The sequence below is a fragment of the Falco cherrug genome, chromosome 1 (assembly GCF_023634085.1).
Source record: "Falco cherrug isolate bFalChe1 chromosome 1, bFalChe1.pri, whole genome shotgun sequence".
NCBI lineage: Eukaryota > Metazoa > Chordata > Aves > Falconiformes > Falconidae > Falco > Falco cherrug.
The window spans coordinates 99,550,444-99,567,853 of record NC_073697.1 but is presented as its reverse complement, the minus strand read 5'-3'; the positions used below and the strand labels follow the sequence as shown (position 1 = coordinate 99,567,853).

Below are 17,410 nucleotides of genomic sequence, written 5' to 3'. Positions count from 1 at the left end.
ATGAGGAACACCCAGAGCTCCCTGCTGCCAAACCCAGCACCGGTCCCACAGGGGAGCTGGCAGCTGTACGGGGAAAGCGGAAGGTCTCCTCTTCCGTGGGTTTCCACTGTGAAGAAGGAACTGTGCAGCTGCCAGGAACACTGCTGACATTTCTCTCTCAGGATCAAAAAGAAGTCCAAACGTAAAAAACCCACCAATACTGAAAAAGTAATTTCAATAATTTCAATGGGTTTGAGCTGAAAGTTGAGGGGGAAAACGTGTACTACTTACACAGCAAGGAGCAAAAAGCTGTGAAAATAGATTCACTTCTCAGAAGGGTCACATACAGAAAAAAAGTAAGCAATTTATTTGTAAAGCTAATGTTACAAAGTATCTAACATATAGTTACCAGATTTAATAAGAGAGAATGTTTCAAAACAAAATAGCCTTTTATAGCCAAAGTTAACAAATTTCTGTCTGCTCTGTACCCAGCCACCATTACAAGAGGTGAGGTTTACATCTTTAAAGCAAATTACACTTCTCTGCCATGCATTGCTTTCTCCCTTCAAGAATATTAAAATCGGGGTTTGAAAATTAAGCAAAGCTTTCTCCCTCAATGGACTTGAAATGAATCTCAAGATAGTTTCATTTTTCCATGTGTGCTTTTCATGTTAAAGAACAACGTAGAGGGACGAGACCGAATACGTGTCTCAGACACAGAAAAGCTGGTGAGATGCGGGCAGAGCTCACAGGCTGTGCAGGAGATGCAGCGGCTCATCCTGTTACGCTGCACACCAGAACGTGCGGAGCAGCGCTGTGAGCACTGCACAGCTTTCTGCACCTCAGCACATGCCAAACAAATGGAAAAAAATACGTGAGGCTGAGCACTGCTTCTGTGTTTCCTGCAAGCATGAAAGTACAGAAGGTTGTTTCTTCAGTTCAAAGATGACGTGTTTGAACAGCGCCTGGGCTATTGCGCATTTGGGGTTTTTTCCCCCTTGGAAAATATCATACATTTCTCTTGCAGCCCTCCTTGGAAAACTCGTAGGAATGTGAAAGGATGAAGAGTTTGAAATCTGAGTAACAGAGATGAATGGATTTTTAAGAATCTTGGTAAAAAGCTCTAGCCTGTTTACCGTTTATTCACAGAATTCGGCTCAAAAATCTTACCAGAAGAAGTGCTATGGAAGACCCAGTGTTCCGGCTTACAATAAGGCCAGGAGGAACCTCCTCTTGTAGCTGGGATCCTCCGAACTCAGGAGGAACCTCCTCAAGGTTCAGCTCCTGAGGAGGTTTATCTTTGCTCATCCAGCCCCATTTACTAGACAGGGGCTCAGCAAACCTCATGGATTTGCTGTTCATCAGAGAAATGACTTCAGCTAAAAAGTAATTTCTGATCGCGCCGGTTAGTTCCAACCTTTGCGATCTCTGGGTCAGCCAGCATCTGAGCCAGGAGCAAGGGGCTGGACCTGGCTGCGGGGCTGCACCACGAGCTGCCGGGGCAGGTGGTCACCCTACTGCAGGTAGAGAGGAACCTGCAGAGCCCAGGAGCACCAGGAACGAACCGCGTCCCCACGCCTTCCTGTGGCCAGCGGCTCTGTGGGACAGCCCTGCCGGCGAGGGAAGCCAGCTGGAGTGAGGATTTCCCCAGATCACAGGCAAAAGTCGTACCAACCATCACAAGGGCCAGGGTTTACCTGTATGTGAACAGTATTGCTTCACTTCTTCATGTCTCAGGGGAAAAAGGACCTACTACAAAAATTAACAAACATGGTATGAAATATACAATAGCCACCATTAACATCATATTTATTGTTATTTAGTTGCTCAGTAAAACATATACAGATATGTACAATATGCATGAATACAGAAGACTGCACTTTACATATTTAAAAAAAAGGAAGAAAAATAACACTCAATTTCATGAGCTATTGTCACAGTCTTCCAACCAAGCATTTCAGAAATGAATTGAACAAGAATAAAAAAAAAAACAAAGAAAAAAAAAAGAAAAAAAAGAAAAAGATTACAGGATTGCTTAACACACAGCAGAGTCAAGTTTTCATATTTTACATGTGCAATAACATTTTTCAGAAGAGTTTGCTATGCAGTACGGATTACCAGTGTTTTGAGTATTTTTTTTTTCTTTTCCAGGAACCAAATTTAGTACAAAGAAATAACATTCTTTTGCTTAAGGCTGTTTTAAAGCTGTTATATTCTTGGGTAGCAAATAGTGATAAAGTTGTAACTGCCGGAAATCACAGCCTGCAGTTTCATCAGTCAGGATCTATGAGCGGATGGACTCAAACCAACAATTCTAATAGAGAATTTCTAAGACAAAATTAGACTATTTCCTCCATTAGCCTTAAGCAATAAAGGAGAAACAATTCTATAAAAATGGGTTATGCTCTTACACACCATCCATTGAACAGCTGTGAATCTAGTAGTTGAGAAAACCTTACACTGCAGCTTAACAAAAATAATCAAAATTCACCAGTTTTGTTTCTGTCTGCACCTCCCCCCACCTCCTCCAGCCCTCCTAGCAGCAGACGCGTTTCGCTGACCTGTGCTCACCTTACCCCTTCCTCCGTTTGCCTTACCAGTGGTGCCTGGAAGCCCAACACAGATTCCTGGTGTGGGAAGGCCAGCCAGCCTCAGAATGACCACGCAGACATACAGTATCTGAAACAGTCCCTAAATGACCCAGATGACGTGATTCTGATGCTCATTCCCTTCCACCATAACCACACAATGAAATCCTTAACTAAATAAAAATGAGTCTAAACCCTCTCCCACTGATGCTCTAAAAACCGAGCTAGAATAGCAGAGAACTAGTAACCCTAGGGAAAAGTGATCTGGAAAAAAATCGTAAGAGTATTTAATAAATAAAGCCTATTCTTTCCTTTTTTTTTTAATTTTTTTTTGGCAAAGAGATATTTTTATCACTCCTCCCAATTTAAATGCAAGAGAGATTTTCCTCAGTTTGCCACTACATTTTAACTTGAAGACTAAGTGCAGAGTTTCTTTCAGCAAACACCAAAGGAGTCAGCGAGCTGGGTCGGGAGGCCAGGGATGTCCACGCTCCCCGGCACCTGGGCACAGGGCTGCACGGGAAAGCCGAAGCCAGGCGAGGCAGGGAGACAGCTCCAAAACAAATGTGAAGCCCCATTTTTGCTGTTGTTCACAATACGAAGATTGTGCACCCCTTAATGGCACATCTACCACAGGTCCTTGACTTTTTGGTACAACACCCCTGCTATCTGGAAGCCCTATAGGACAAGCAGGTGTGAGTTTACGTTATTCTGGCTTTACCCACTCATTTGGGGAATATGTAGTTCTTCAAATTCCATCCTCTGCTGCCCCAGCTCACCCTCTGAAGGAAGCAAGCCTCGAGCCGTGCGGCTCAGCAACAAGCGCTGCGAGCAGAGGTCAGACCTCGGGTTCGGCTCAGCTCTGCCACCAACGTGCCCCTGACCCAGCTCGGGCTGACACTCTCTGTGCCTCTGTTTCCCTCTCCACTCTTGTGTGCAACTTACCTCTTGCACAACAGGCTTTTAACTACAGCTCTCAAACATGCCTCAGTTAGAAGTATTATTAATATTCTGAAAATTAACTCATTTCAATTCTTACCACGTAGGGCTATGCTGATATTTTATATATGTTAAAAAAAAAAAAATCAGTGCATTCAGTGCCAAATTAATAGAAAAAAATGAGCACAATGAAATTACTACAGGTGACACGAGCTTTGCAACAAAGTTGTAGCCTTCAGCATATGCTGCCAGTACCAAATACACCAGGTTATGAGCATGAAGTGATGCTCCTCCTGGTCAGTCATATGTACCGTTTCTGTTCTGATCTTTGGCAAAAAGCAAAGGAACCATGAAAACACAGGTTGGTCGTGGCATTGCTCACAGCTGCCCCAGTAGAGCTCCCAACCTCTCCTTTTGTTCAGTTGATAATGTTACTTAAATTACGCAAGACCAAATGGGCAGGAGGTTGGCAGGACGGCATGTGACCATGCTATTCAGCAAAACTACACAGCGAATTAAGGTCCAGCAGACAGCCAACCACTGTTTTTAACTCCTCACAATCTAAAAATCCTGTCCTACTGCTGCAGCCACCTGGGGCCAGCAGCGCCAGCCACGCAGGATGACCAGGGGCAGCCGTGTGCTGCAGCCCCGCACTTCCATGCTGTACAGCTCAGCAGCTGAACACGTGGCCCTGGCTTCAGTACAGCCCGTCCGCCTCATTTCATAGGATTCAAAACTGTTAGAGGACTCCACCGGTTTTTAAGGAATTGCTTGCACTTTATTTTTTTTAAGCAAGGAAAAAAGTTAAATTCCAAGTGGAGGGGAACAGCAGCTCCAGCAGAGGAGCACATGCTGCAGAGAGCAAAACAGAAGAAAAGGGTGGGTGAGACCAACAGAGTCACCACATTTCTACTTAAAGGAGGATTTCTCTTTAAAAGCGATCTGAAATCTCTAATGCAGTGTTCACTGAAAGGTCTCTCCCTGGTAGCACAGGGTGTGCATCCCTGACCTCAGGAAGCCTGAAAAACCTGTTCTCTTGAATACAGCAGGAAAAACTAAAAACAAAGAGGCAAGCCATCAGGGTTGCACTGCTGTGGGACAGGAACGTGCCACCCAGACCATGAACTCTTCCTAATTTTCCAGCTGTAAGTGCTGAAACACGGTATTGTATGTCTAGGCATGAGTTTCGCTAGGGTTACTCCAAGACTCACCCAGCTGGGATGGGTGGGAGCTGCCGGGACAGGGTGGGAGCTGCGGCTGAAGCCACCTCAGCAGTGCTCACCCCTGGCAGGCACAGCCGCCCCAGCCCTCAAGTGCTTTCCTAGGCAAGATTTAAAATTAATCACATATATGGGTGAACCGGGACTTAAGAAATCACAGGCACAGAGGCACCTTGCAGAGTGGGGGTTGACAACTATTCTACCAGGAGGTATTTTACTGGGGACGGTGCTGTTTTATTGCAGGGACAGGGAGGAGCTCTGAGCTTTCGGTGGCGCACGCGCCTGCAGAAGGTACAAAGCATCCCATCTTTTTGTTCCAAACCAAGCGGGTGCGAGGCATCTCCACAGCCAATTGCCCCAGGAGGAGCAAAAATCCTCATCCTCGTGGCAGCTCCAGCTTCAATAAAAAGTAAAATAATATTGAACATCAAGGTTCAAAACTATCCAAATTTATCCAAAGTCAAGTCACTGACCAGACCCGTAAGAGGAAATCAATCCATGCACGGTTAATAAGAGCACATTCAAATAACATTTCCAAACACTGCGAGTCTCTCTGAAGCCACACACAACCGAGTGAGGATTTCAGACCATCCCGTGCCATTGGCATTTTAGGCAGAAATTCCTCTCCATTGGTGTCTACTGAGAACATCACTTCAAAATAATTAAAGGCCCAGCACAATCATCGAAGATAAAATACAAAGCAGTCTTCAAACTCCATCCCTTGAGGAGGGACACATTTTGTGAATTCATGACAGGAGTAATAAATAACCCTAGAGAGGCCGACCTTTATTTCACAGCTAAAACCTAAATCTCCCGTGGTGGTATTAAGCTTCAGGGAGCAGAGGAAAGCGAGCTGGCCTGCGCGGGGCGGGACGGCTCGCGCTCCTGTACACAGAGGATACACAAATAATGCACAGCGTTACGTAAAACCACAGTAGTGTCGGCTCATCGTGTCAGTCGTGTATTTATCTGGTCTGCTTCCAACTTTCTTCTCGAATGAGTATTATCTATCACCAGCAGGGAAGTATGGTTTTCCTTTTATCGTATGCATCTATAACGCTGTTCTTCAATGCGTGGCAAAAACGGGGCCTCAAAGTTCAGGAGGGTCTAACGTGGGGTCTCCCTGCCCTGGCAGATCAGGCAATGCTGACCCTGGGAATACAGACCCCTGGGTGTCCCTCCCCGGGCTGTCCCCCAGCTGCTGCCACCGCAGTGGGACGGCCGTGGCAGGAGCCGGGGTGCCCTGCAGAGAAGCACATGGGACGCTGGACCCCGCTTCCCATTGACAGCATCTTCCTTCAGCTAAAAAGGGGTGACAAATGGGCAGGGTGCAGCTGTGCCACCTGGCAGGGCTTTGGGGACACCGGCCACAGCTGGCGATGGACCCAGCCGCACTGTGGGTGCCAGCTCCTGCCCTGGGACACCGTGACACCATGCCACAGCACAGTGCACACAGGAGGCATGCGGTGCCTCCGGGAGATTTTTCTTCTCTGGCAGTGATAAAGTGGGAACTGTGGGAGCATCACCAGGACCAGGAGGCTACAGCCACGCTGGGGAGCACAGCCCGCCCCTGCTCGCAAGCGGAGAGGGAGCCCGGCCATTCCGTGGGGGAGACAATGACTCTTAATTATTAAGCAAACTTCCTGTTAGACTTATTTAGAGAAACTTCTCTACACCTTCCCCAGCTGTGCCTGAACCAGCCCATTCATGACAGCTCTGTCTCTGGGCTTCAGCAGGGTAAATACAGGAACGAGCGTCCTCACCTCGCTGGGGAAGGCGGAGAGCAAACAAGGCTGAACATTATTAATAACAGAACATCATTTTCTCAGGAAAGGGCAGGCTCGTTGCCTGAATATTCAACAGAGCATTAACTGTTTGGTTTGTATGTGACTGGCAAAAGCTGGGTATCAATATAATATATAACATAATGATGACCATTTTACTTTAACCGGCGTTTATTCCTGAACTGCTGTTCTTCAGGATCACCATTGTAATAAGCACTGAACAAAGCAAAACAAAAGGAAAAAAAAAAAAAAGAAGAAACACAAAGCAAATGAGGAAGGAGGAGGAGGAGGATCTTTGTCTTATTATGACATACGTGACTTGGACATACGCTGAGATGAAAAAGGAAAAGGCCTCATCTATAAATGTATGCCAAAGTTACAGAATAATGGGAAAAAGTGGTCTAGCAGGAAAATCTTAAGCAAAAGTGTGCTAACTGCAGAAGGGTTAACACTGGTAACATACTGTGGCAGAAGATTAAAAAAAAGTTGAGGTTTACTTTAAATTAACCCTTTCCAGTCCATATGCCACTAAGCAGGTACCAACCTAGAAAAATAGTCCACCTAGCAGTAGCGGCCCTTTAAAATTAAAAAGAGAAAAAAAATAATTTCTTTTGTTCAAGTCAGGGCGGCCACAAAAGTCCCAAATCTGTTGGAGATGTCCGAGTGCAGGGACCTCCACGTCGGCACCGCAGTCCGGCCCTTCGCCTCGCCCACGTCGTCCGTGCAGTGGACCGAGAGGCACTGCAGGTGGCTGCCAGTCTGCGCCGTGGCCGAGGTCTTGCTCGGGGGAAGGTCGTGGGCTGGAAAGGGTTCACAGAGAGAGCGTTAGGAGAAGTGCAATGCAACCACAGCAACTCACACAACCGGCAGCATGTGGGAAGCATCTCAGCACCTGCCTCTGCCCCGTCAGCTCGCACCCCAGCTCTGGCACCCACAGTGTCCCCCGGCTTGGGGACACAGCATCCCCGCCACTCGTACAGCTCCCTCTTACCCCGCAGTGAGCTTCTCGGCTGAATTTTTCACTGTGCCAGAAAACCACCAGAAATATTCTCTTTCACATGCACTTGCTTTAAAGTAAACCAGCAGTATGTCTGAACTCTGGGGATGCACACACGGCTGATCATGTCTGTCCTGGATGGCAGCACAATGGGGAGTTTTCACGCCCTGCACACCCTCCACTATTTGAAACTGATACTGAAACCTCCCCAAACCAGCCCCGAACCCTCCAGGTCATTCCTATCATCAGGCTCTTACAGGCACAGGCCTCCCTGTTTACCTCTTTTAATGCAGCATCATGGTAACACTTTTCTTATAATTTCTTTGTTTTAGGACTTCGTATGATTTTTAGCCAACATTAGTTTCTGCTAACCACTGAAAGAGTTTAACTTGAACACCCTAAAGAATGTCCCTAGCTTTTTTCCTATGGATTTTACAGTTCACATGAAAAGTAGCTAAAACTGTTCCTTCCAAACTATACTACCACGTACTCGTGACTCGTTCCCACTGTCACTCCACTATTTTTCCTTGCTTCCATACTTTCAAGTAATCTGCTGCAAATACATTTTTCTCATCTTCAAAGTCTGCCTTGGTGCCCGTGCCCTCTCCCTGCCTGGCACAGCCAGGGACATCTTTTTTTGATAGAATCATAGAATCTTTTAGGTTGGAAAAGATCTTTAAGATCATCAAGTCCAATCGTTAACCCAGGACTGCCAAGTCCACCATGCCTCTAAGCACCACATCTACATGTTTTTTAAACACCTCCAGAGACGGCAATTCCACCACCTCCCTGGGCAGCCTGTTCCAATGCCTGACCACCCTTTCCATGAAGAAATTTTTCCTAACATCCAATCTAAACCTCTCCTGGCACAACTTGAGGCCGTTTCCTCTTGTCCTATCACTTGCTGTCTGGGAGAAGAGACCATCACTTTCTTCCTCTCTGAAATCAATCACTTCTTCAGTTCTTCTACCACTCTTAATCAAATCACACAAAAAAGCCAAAATGCAAATCACACCCCAAACTCCATCCCTCACCCTGTAGCTCCTCACGTTATCAACAACCCCTCCACGGGGTCCCTCTCACAGACCCTCAGGAAGGGCATGGCAGTGACTGGTGTCCACCCTGGCTGGGACTGGGCAGTCCAGCGGCCGATGCAGGCTGGGGCTTGCTCCTCTCTTCCTGCTTGGAGCCAGCCTGCCAGCCCCATAACACAGAAAACTCTCCTGGAGCTATTGCACCCCCAGGAACGCCGCTGCTTCTGCCAGGGAGGATGCCTGAGCCCATGCAGACAGCCCCCCCAGCCCTGAAAGAAGGGCTTTTTGTAGGACAAAAACAGTGAGTAAATAGAAGAACAGTGCAAGGCAAGAACAAAAAGCCAATAACATCTTGACAGCCAGCCTGTATTTCTTCCCATCCACCATTTCGTTCACATTCACCCAGAGCACAAGAGCAGACGTGCTGCAGCACTAGCAAATGTAGGGACCATAATTTCTGATAGACCCTGAGAGTTCCCGTGGCGCAGGGCTGAGCGTGATGCTGGAGTGTGCCAAAGATACCAAAAAATGGCTGTGAATGTTTAACCATGTTAAGACTCTACTTCACATCGTCTTTCTCATGTTCCACAAAGCTGAGCAGTGCGGATTTACCACACTTCATGGGGCAAGTTGTATTTCTTTCACTTAACCAGCTGCTACACCAGATACAAAACAGGAACTGAACAGCTTGTTACACGATCACAGTGACACTAAAAAATAATCTTAAACTAGTCTGCAAGTCCCTGATCTAAACTGGAAAATGCTTTTAATGCTTCATTATAGAATGTCAGAGATGCTCGTATTCAAAACAGTATCATCACACCATACAGAGAAACTAATTAGAACCTGGGGACACGATGCTATAAACGATGGGAGAAGGCACATGGCTCCAGGGCAGTGCCGCTGCCTGCTCAGCCATGCGCTGCATTAGTGCAACCACATGCAAAATCAACACAAAGCTCTGTTACACACCTCAGCCTAGCACAGCCGCGCTCTGGGTTTGCATTTCTGTAAGATACCCTCCTCCACTGCTCGAATAAAGAATCCAACATCAGCAGGTCAAAGACGCTCATGTTCTCTAAACTCCAAAGTCGATTACAGTCCCTGTAGCTGGTGTTGGGGTTTTTTAGGCAGTTTGGATAAATACGCAGTACTGAGCAGAGCTGAAGCACAGTTCGCTGCATGATACCCAAGCGCAGAGTTTTGGCAGCAGAGATGGCATTAGCACAGCCTGCCTCTGCGCCCATGTGGGGAGCTTCTACCTTTCCTTCCTGCTACCCCCGAGCCCCATCACATATCCATGTCAGCATTTCAGCTCAGCCCTTCACAAGAGGGCCATGGCCGTGCTGCGGAGCTGCCCCACTGGCAGCGCAGGGCAGGGCCACCAACGCCACACTGACATCATGGTGTCACTGTGGGACAATCACAGGGCAAAAAAACCTCTCTAAATAAATGCCATTTGATGAAGCGTTCGATTTAAACTTACTGTCCTGAATGTAAATACACCCGAATAACTTCACATTTATAAAATGTTTTAAACTCAAATGGGATTGTACAGAGAACTGAGAAAGGGAAACATTTTTCTTATTTGTATTTGTTCACGTCCCTTGCAATGCACACAGTACCCGATATTTTTTATTCTTGGGTCTCCCTGACTGTACAGGACATGCTGGTCTCGGTACAGGAAAAGCCAGCGCCTTGAGATTAGTCTCTGTGACAGCAGTTTTCTTCCTCTGTTGCAGAGAAAGAGGAAAGTGTCCCACTGTTGAACTGCTGCCACAAGGGGCCCAGAGATCTTGGTGGTGCTTCTGCAAGGAGTGTCAACCATCAGGCTGCAGGAGACCAGCCGCTGGGCTGAGGACACTGGCAGAAGAAACAGAGAGAGCACATTCCCGGCACAGGACCTGGCGCCCGGCTACACGTGCCCAGGCACACAGCCGGGATCAGAGCCAGAGCTCTGCCGGCACGGGCAGCAGCATCTCCATCGGCCATGCAGATGCCACCGACACCCGGAATGGATCAGGTCCTCAGCCAACAATGAAGTGAGGAAGTTCAAAAGCCACAAGCATCTCAAGAATAAAAAATCAGGCTTATTTACTTGTAAACCAGCAAATTATTCCTAAAACATTTGCTGTGGATAAAATTCAAAAGCAAACAACTGACAACAGAATCAATGCAAAATCTATCCTGCAGTGCTGGATTCGTTACCTCAGAGGAAAACCCAAGCAAACAAGGTAAGCAGGATCTGATTCTAGGTTTGCCAAGTCAATGCTGATTGCCACTGTCCACACGACGCCTAACTCAACATCACTGTGCAGGAGCTCAAGCTCTCTTGGTCTGCTGTTAAGGAGCACAGAAAATGATGCATTCAAATCCAAAACAAAAAGACTTGCATTGGCACAAGTGTTCTCAAAGCCAATCTAGAGGGAAACACTCAGTGCAATTTACTTTTTTTCAATACTTCTGTCTTAACAAAGCTATGATGCTTCTCTGAAAAAACCTTTGTATTAAAAAATTAAAGGTGTGCTGATCCACCTGATGAGAACTGTCCTTAAGCACAAGATACTGCCTGATGGTTGTCCAAAACAGTAACACTCTCCCTTCCCTGCTGTCTCTCTGCCTCCTTCAAACCAGCAGTGCCTCAGCAGGTTAAAATTAGTCAGGTAATGCAAGATGGTGTCATCACGTCATTGCCTCGCAGTTGCCAAGTTTCAGATAAATCACTGTCAGTTATGAAGGACACCTAATTGGAAGCAAGGAATTTTCAAACAAATTATGTTTAAACTGCACAACTGCCTTTATTAGCAACTACTGGAAGAAATCCACGTTATTAATAAAAGCAATTACCCTTCTAATAAGAGCCATCCTCCACACCCAAGACCTCGAGATGGTCTGGGTGGAGACTTCCTCTCCAAACCGAAGGATGTGACACAACAGAACCTGGGACAAATGCAAGTAAAAAAGACCCAGCTGGGATAGCGTGTGCTGCTTGAAAACAGCAAATGTTGAAGTACAGATAAGAGATAAACCGTCACACGTAAGTACACAATGTGTTCACATGGAAGGCATGAAACTCAAAGCAATAAAGCGACCAAAGACCAAAAGGAGTCTGTCTGGGAACAGCTCAGCCGTGACGGTACCGTCACCCCGAAGGGCGGTGGTTAAAGCACGTCCTGGCTGTGGCAGCCTGTGCCTCCCATATGTGATGGTGGGTGCTGAGCCGGGGAGGACTGTCAGCCTGCGACTGCAGCGGGGCTCCTCCACCCGGCGCAGCTAGCACCCCCTCGGCCGCAGCACCTTCTCACACACTGCAGCCGGGCAAAGTCGTGGTGGTCCCAAAAGTCAGTTACTGCACAGATCCAGCTTAAGTTTCTAGCACAGGAAACTATTTCTTCCTTTTACTTTGATTATACTGGCCCATCCTACCGTACCCTGCCCAGAGCAGCAAACCCATCCTCTGTATTTCAGAGGAAGATAAAGATGAGGAAAATCCGGCCCCGTGTACCCCAGCCAACTGTGCAAAATTGCTCACAGCAGAGAAAATTCCTGCAATAATCACTGAATGCCCTGGAAGTTAACATGGGGTTTGATTAGTATTATTAGCTCAGCTTGCGCACAGGCACTTCCAAGAGCCAGCCACAACATCGGGAAGAGCTGTGTGGCTATGGCGAAAAAATATTTGCAAACATTCATTGGAACATGAAAGTGAATAAAGTCCAGCCATTTTCACAGCCCTTACACGCTTCTGTACAGCTACTATTCCAGCAAGTTTGTTTATTGCAGTTCAAACTGCATGTTTTAGGTAAATACTTCAAAATATCCTCTGAATAGCTTGTAACATTCATCAGTTACAACAACATACAAAAGCAATGTTAAGAACCGTTTCAAGCAGTTTGGAGGAAAAAAATGCCAGGCTGCTCTCCTTTAGAGGGACAGACGCACACAGACAGCTTCACATTCCCAAAAGACTAAAAGAGCTTTTTTTTTTTTTTTAGAAAAACAATATTAAAGTTTGCTTTTAGGTAAAAGCCACACATTAAGCTTTTGAAGAGGCTTTACTCACACAAACACATTTCAATCATGAAGTCCCGAACAAACGAGCTGACAGACAGAAAAGCACAGCCCATGAAAGACTCACCCAGCCTTTCTCCCATGCCCCGTATCCTCTGCTCTGACCCTGCACATTTCCGAAGCTGCTCTTTCGTTCCGCTCTACTTTGCAAAGGTATGCATGCCTTCAGAAAATAAAAGGTTGCTGTTTGTTTGTTTACACGGCATTAATGGCAGCAGGGCAACTAACACAGGAGCCTGGCCAGTAGCAAGCAGTGGGGACACAGGGAGAAGACAAGGAGTTCTGCTCCACCAAAAAATCCAATAGACACACCACAGACTGCTTTTTTCACATCAGCTCAGGAAAACCACATTTCTCTCCAGTGAGATTAGATCCTGACACTCTCCTCCCTCCTGAAGACACCATGTATACATAGACACCTTCAATCCCTCCAGTTTCCTTCTCACTCCCTCTTTTTCCTTAGCCCACATCAAGCTGCTATGTAAAACCTCTTCCCCCATGTAACATCTTCTTAGGCACTTTATAAAAATAGGTGTTCTCTTAACTGTGACGACTCCATCAAGCATGTGCAAACCCCGATGTGTCCCGATTTTTAGGTAAGCTAATCCCAATAAAAATGAGTTCACCTGCAATGCTAGCACGGATTACGTGCATCGTCTTGTGACAGAGGAGATTAAATGAGGGAGGGATGGTGTGTAGTCAAGGCAACTGCGGATGCTACATGGAGGCACGGGAGTTTATGCTGCTCTTCAGGTGTTGCTCATGCTGTTCCTCTCATTTTTGCCAAAGCCACCACCAACAAAAGGAATGGGAGGCAGTGACAAGCAGGAGCAAGAGCGCAGTCACAGTCTGGTAGGGGTCTGGTTGGGAATGGGTTCCACTCCACATTTCAGCGTTCCTGTGAGATTGAAGTGACAAACAGGAGGTGAAGATCCCTGGAACGGCTCCTTGCCCCAGGGCTCATCCCTTACACTTCCTCACTGGCTCTGACAAAGCCTCGGCCGCCCGCGCTGCCCAGGGTCCGGCCGCCCAGCACAGCACGGCCCTGCCACCGCCGCCCTCGATGGCCAGCCGAGCGTGAAGCCCCTGGATTGCTACTGATCTTGTTAAGGCTAAATCACAGGATTTGGCCAAAAACACTATATTCCCTGATCAGAGATCAGTTTCCCCTCTACCATCTGATAAGCACTCCGAAAGGATGCGTTAATAGGCTTCTGTTCACTCTGCACCCGTTAAGCAGAGGCCGAGCTACCATAAGAGGGAATAGATTTGAGTAATGATCTCTTATGAGGCAGCAAACCTACATATAGTGTTTAAAATTATTCCCTTAGGACAAGATGTTTTTCACCAAATCTCCCACATGACAGTTTGACATATTGGTTCAGGCACATAGCTCCGCATTTGTACACAGTACAGAATCATCTTTTTCAGTTTTCAAGAAAAATAAGGTCTGAAAACATTTCATGTCTCCCTGCACACTGGACCTAGTCTCCACAGCTTAATTTACTCCTAAAATGGTACTTTTAAATACAACTAGTTCATTTGTGTTGATAAACAAATAAGCCACCTCTTCCCTCACCTCTGTAGCACTGACAAAACCCCAAACAAAGGCATTTTCTTGACCCAGGAGTACCAGTAAGCACATGTTTTGCATTTGTTTATAAACACAAACATGGCACCTGCCACCTGCTTACTCCATAAATTTGCACCACTTTCACCTCTGGCAACCTGTACCCTGCTATGGACTGGGTCTGTCTCTTTTTATTTTAAATGCCTCGGGCAAAGGCTGTCTCTGGCTTCGGATCCTGCAGCACCAAGCACTCCGCTGACACTCAATGCAAAGCCCCATCCGCTCCATTACCAAAAACAACTTCTTACTCTGATTTTACTCCTTCATTTATTTTGTGTAACCTGTGCAATTTTTAAAGCCCATAAGATGTTAAAGTCACTACCCTCCCCAAGATGAACAGAATTAACAGAAGCTGGAAGCATTCACGGTTAAGATGAACAGCTGATGCCAAGGACTCGTAATGGTGAGCACAGGTGAAATGGGAACCAGGCGATTCCCCTCTCCGCCAACCAGGAGGGCTGTGCAGAGACCCCCCCAACTCCCCAGCATCGGCCACATCTCACTCATTAACATTTCAAGAAGTCATTTGGCTTGGCCAGCCCGTCGATTTATTGCTGAGACCCAGCCAGCTGAGCTGCACTGTGAAAGCCTTTCTCACAAAGGAGGGAAGGCTCTTTAGCCAAAAACGTGTGCACAGCACCGAGCACCGTCCCACACCACTAGTATATCCCACAAACCAGGAATAAAGCATTTGGCTTTGCTGCAGCTAGGTAAGACACCGCTCACCTTAAAGACAAGGCAAGGCAAGGCATGGCCATCCCCACTTGCCGGGGCTGGGAACACGGCACATTTACCCTTAACGTCGAGTGGTGCCCATCCCTCCGTCAGCCCATCAGGTCTGGCGACGTCCTCCCACCCTCAAAGCCTCTTCCTCCACAGACAGCATGATTAATTAGAGGTGCCCGTGACTCTAAAGGGAGCATGTATCAGCCTATGCTGCAAAGATGTTTATTTTGCTTTCAGTGGTCTCAGAGCTGGCATGGAGCTCCATCAGTGCTCGCTGTTTGCACAGAATTTACATAACAGGAGACACAGAGTGCTTGCTGAGAATACATATTTTTCTTTTTTTCTCCCTTGACCTCCTTTCATGCTACTCTTTTCACCAGGAGCAACAAAAGGATGAGCACACCATGACAGGGAGGCTGCCCAAACCCACAGCAGTGTTAAGGGTTTGCTGTTAATGCTGTAGGTTTACAGCCAGACTGCTGCATCCTACCCTACAGCTCCAACAGCAAGCTGGGGCAGATATCACTCCAGGACAAACTCAAGACTGTTGGCCACATGCCGATGTCTGAAGAAAATGGTGAAAATACTATTAAGTAGGGAAAATGCAAACCCTATCAGTGGAAAAGGTGGCAGTCATCTTACACGTAGCATGACCTTGAAGACGCAGAATGAATGATGTGCGGATGAGGAGAGCGACATTGCTGTTTTAAAAAAAGCGTTCCCTACACGCTTCCAGGAGGAGACGATAACAGGGGAACCCGCAGCTCCCCATGGTGCTGCCCACTGCCCAGCAGGAGAGCAACACGCGTCCGTGGCTTTACAGGGAAGTGTGAAACTGCCTACATCTATTGATTTCCCTGGAACCTACTGCTGAATTGCTGCTTTCCAACTCTACAGCTCTCCGAGAAGAAATACAAGTCCTGTGTCCAAGGGGGAAGCCAGAAGCTCCACACCTTCGGACAGCACCAGCTCCTGTGCCCTGCTAGACAGCCATGGGGACAACAGACTGTTTTTAACTCATATCCTTCCTTTCTTTTGGCTACCTTCAGTTCCTCTTTTTGGTTTAACACATTAACTCTCAGGCTGGCTTCACTGCAAAATACGCAAACGGCAGGGGGCCATGTGCCTGCCCCCCTTGCAAAGAGGCCGATGTTGGGGGTTTGGCTCTCAGATAAAAGACCATTCTTGCAAACCAGGTCCCATCATAACTACAGTGCTGTGGTGCCGCTTTCTGCCAGCCTGCTCCTGCCATGCCCCACGCAGGCAAACCATAGCTCATGTGGAACGGCCACTAAAGCTGAGGTTCAGACGGCCAAGCTTTCAACCATAGCCTAAAGCCCACCCAACACACCTCATGGCCCTGAACCGCTGCTTGGGCTCCCCAGAGCCATCACCAGCACCATGCTCTCCTAAGCTCTGCACAGTATGAGAAGCTACAACCCTGCTCAAGTGAGGAAAACTGGCTTTAAAAATCAAACCAAACCAACTGCCACCAACAGTCAAACCATTTCTGAATGCTTCCAGGAGAAAAGAAACACGAGTCTGGCAACTGCAACCCATCCCAGCATAGTTGAATCAACACTCCCAACATTCATACACTGCCATCCAAGACCAGCAAATCCTCTGGGAGCTCCGAGTTATTTTCCAGGGCTTATTCTTCTACCACCACCACCCACCCCCCCTAAAAAAAAAAAACCAAAACCAAACACTTCTGCTCATCTCGGAAAGGAGTTACCTAATTCTCCATCAAATTTACACTCAGGCCTGGCACTGGGAGAAGGCTACAAACAGCTTCTCCTGACCCTCCCTCCCAAAGGACTGCAGCAGTCTCAGTCATGTCCCTACCTCTGCATCCAGCTTGTAATGCAAAAAGGAGAACTCCACGGTAGGAGTGAATATTGGCTGACTGATCCCATGTTTTCTCTGCTGTTGCCGTACATCACTCACTTGCGCTAACTAAATGCGGTGAGCCTATTTTCACCGAGGGTAATAACCCACACACCCCCGATGAGTAGGGAAATGCTGGGGTTTGCACCCAATACTTTCAAATTTATTTCATATGTGTGCTAATTATCACATGGCAGCTTTACGCACAACTTCAGCCCATGTGAAATCCATCTCTTGACAGCCAGAATGTGCGAGCAAATAAAAGGTATTTCATAAAATCCAAAGTGGAATTTTCTGCATGTACAGAAGTCATATGAAATTGTCCAATACTCCCTCATTTAACTAAAAGCAGTTCCTGGACAATGTCTAGTATTATTTCAGGATAGGCCGAATTGAAAAAAAGATGTTACTTAAATGTTCTGCATTAAATTGCCACCTAGACATTTAACAAGGAGCTAAGCTGATTAATGGTGACTAATGCCTGCCATTTCCCTCGTGGGATCCCCTCACAGACCTGCCCTCTCCTGTGGGCACCGCACCAGTGGCCACCACCAG

The 17,410-nt window shown here is 47.0% G+C and overlaps 1 protein-coding gene across 1 annotated transcript in view; it reads right to left on the bottom strand.

The window, feature by feature from the left end:
- Positions 1-1,771: 1,771 nt before the first annotated feature.
- The window catches only part of MN1 (MN1 proto-oncogene, transcriptional regulator), a 40,985-nt gene continuing 25,346 nt past the window's right edge, over positions 1,772-17,410 (bottom strand). Inside the window, exon 2 of the mRNA XM_055722931.1 lies at positions 1,772-7,310. Within this exon, the coding sequence (XP_055578906.1) occupies positions 7,126-7,310 (185 nt within the window). The 3' untranslated portion in view covers positions 1,772-7,125. The remainder of the gene's footprint in view (positions 7,311-17,410) is intronic.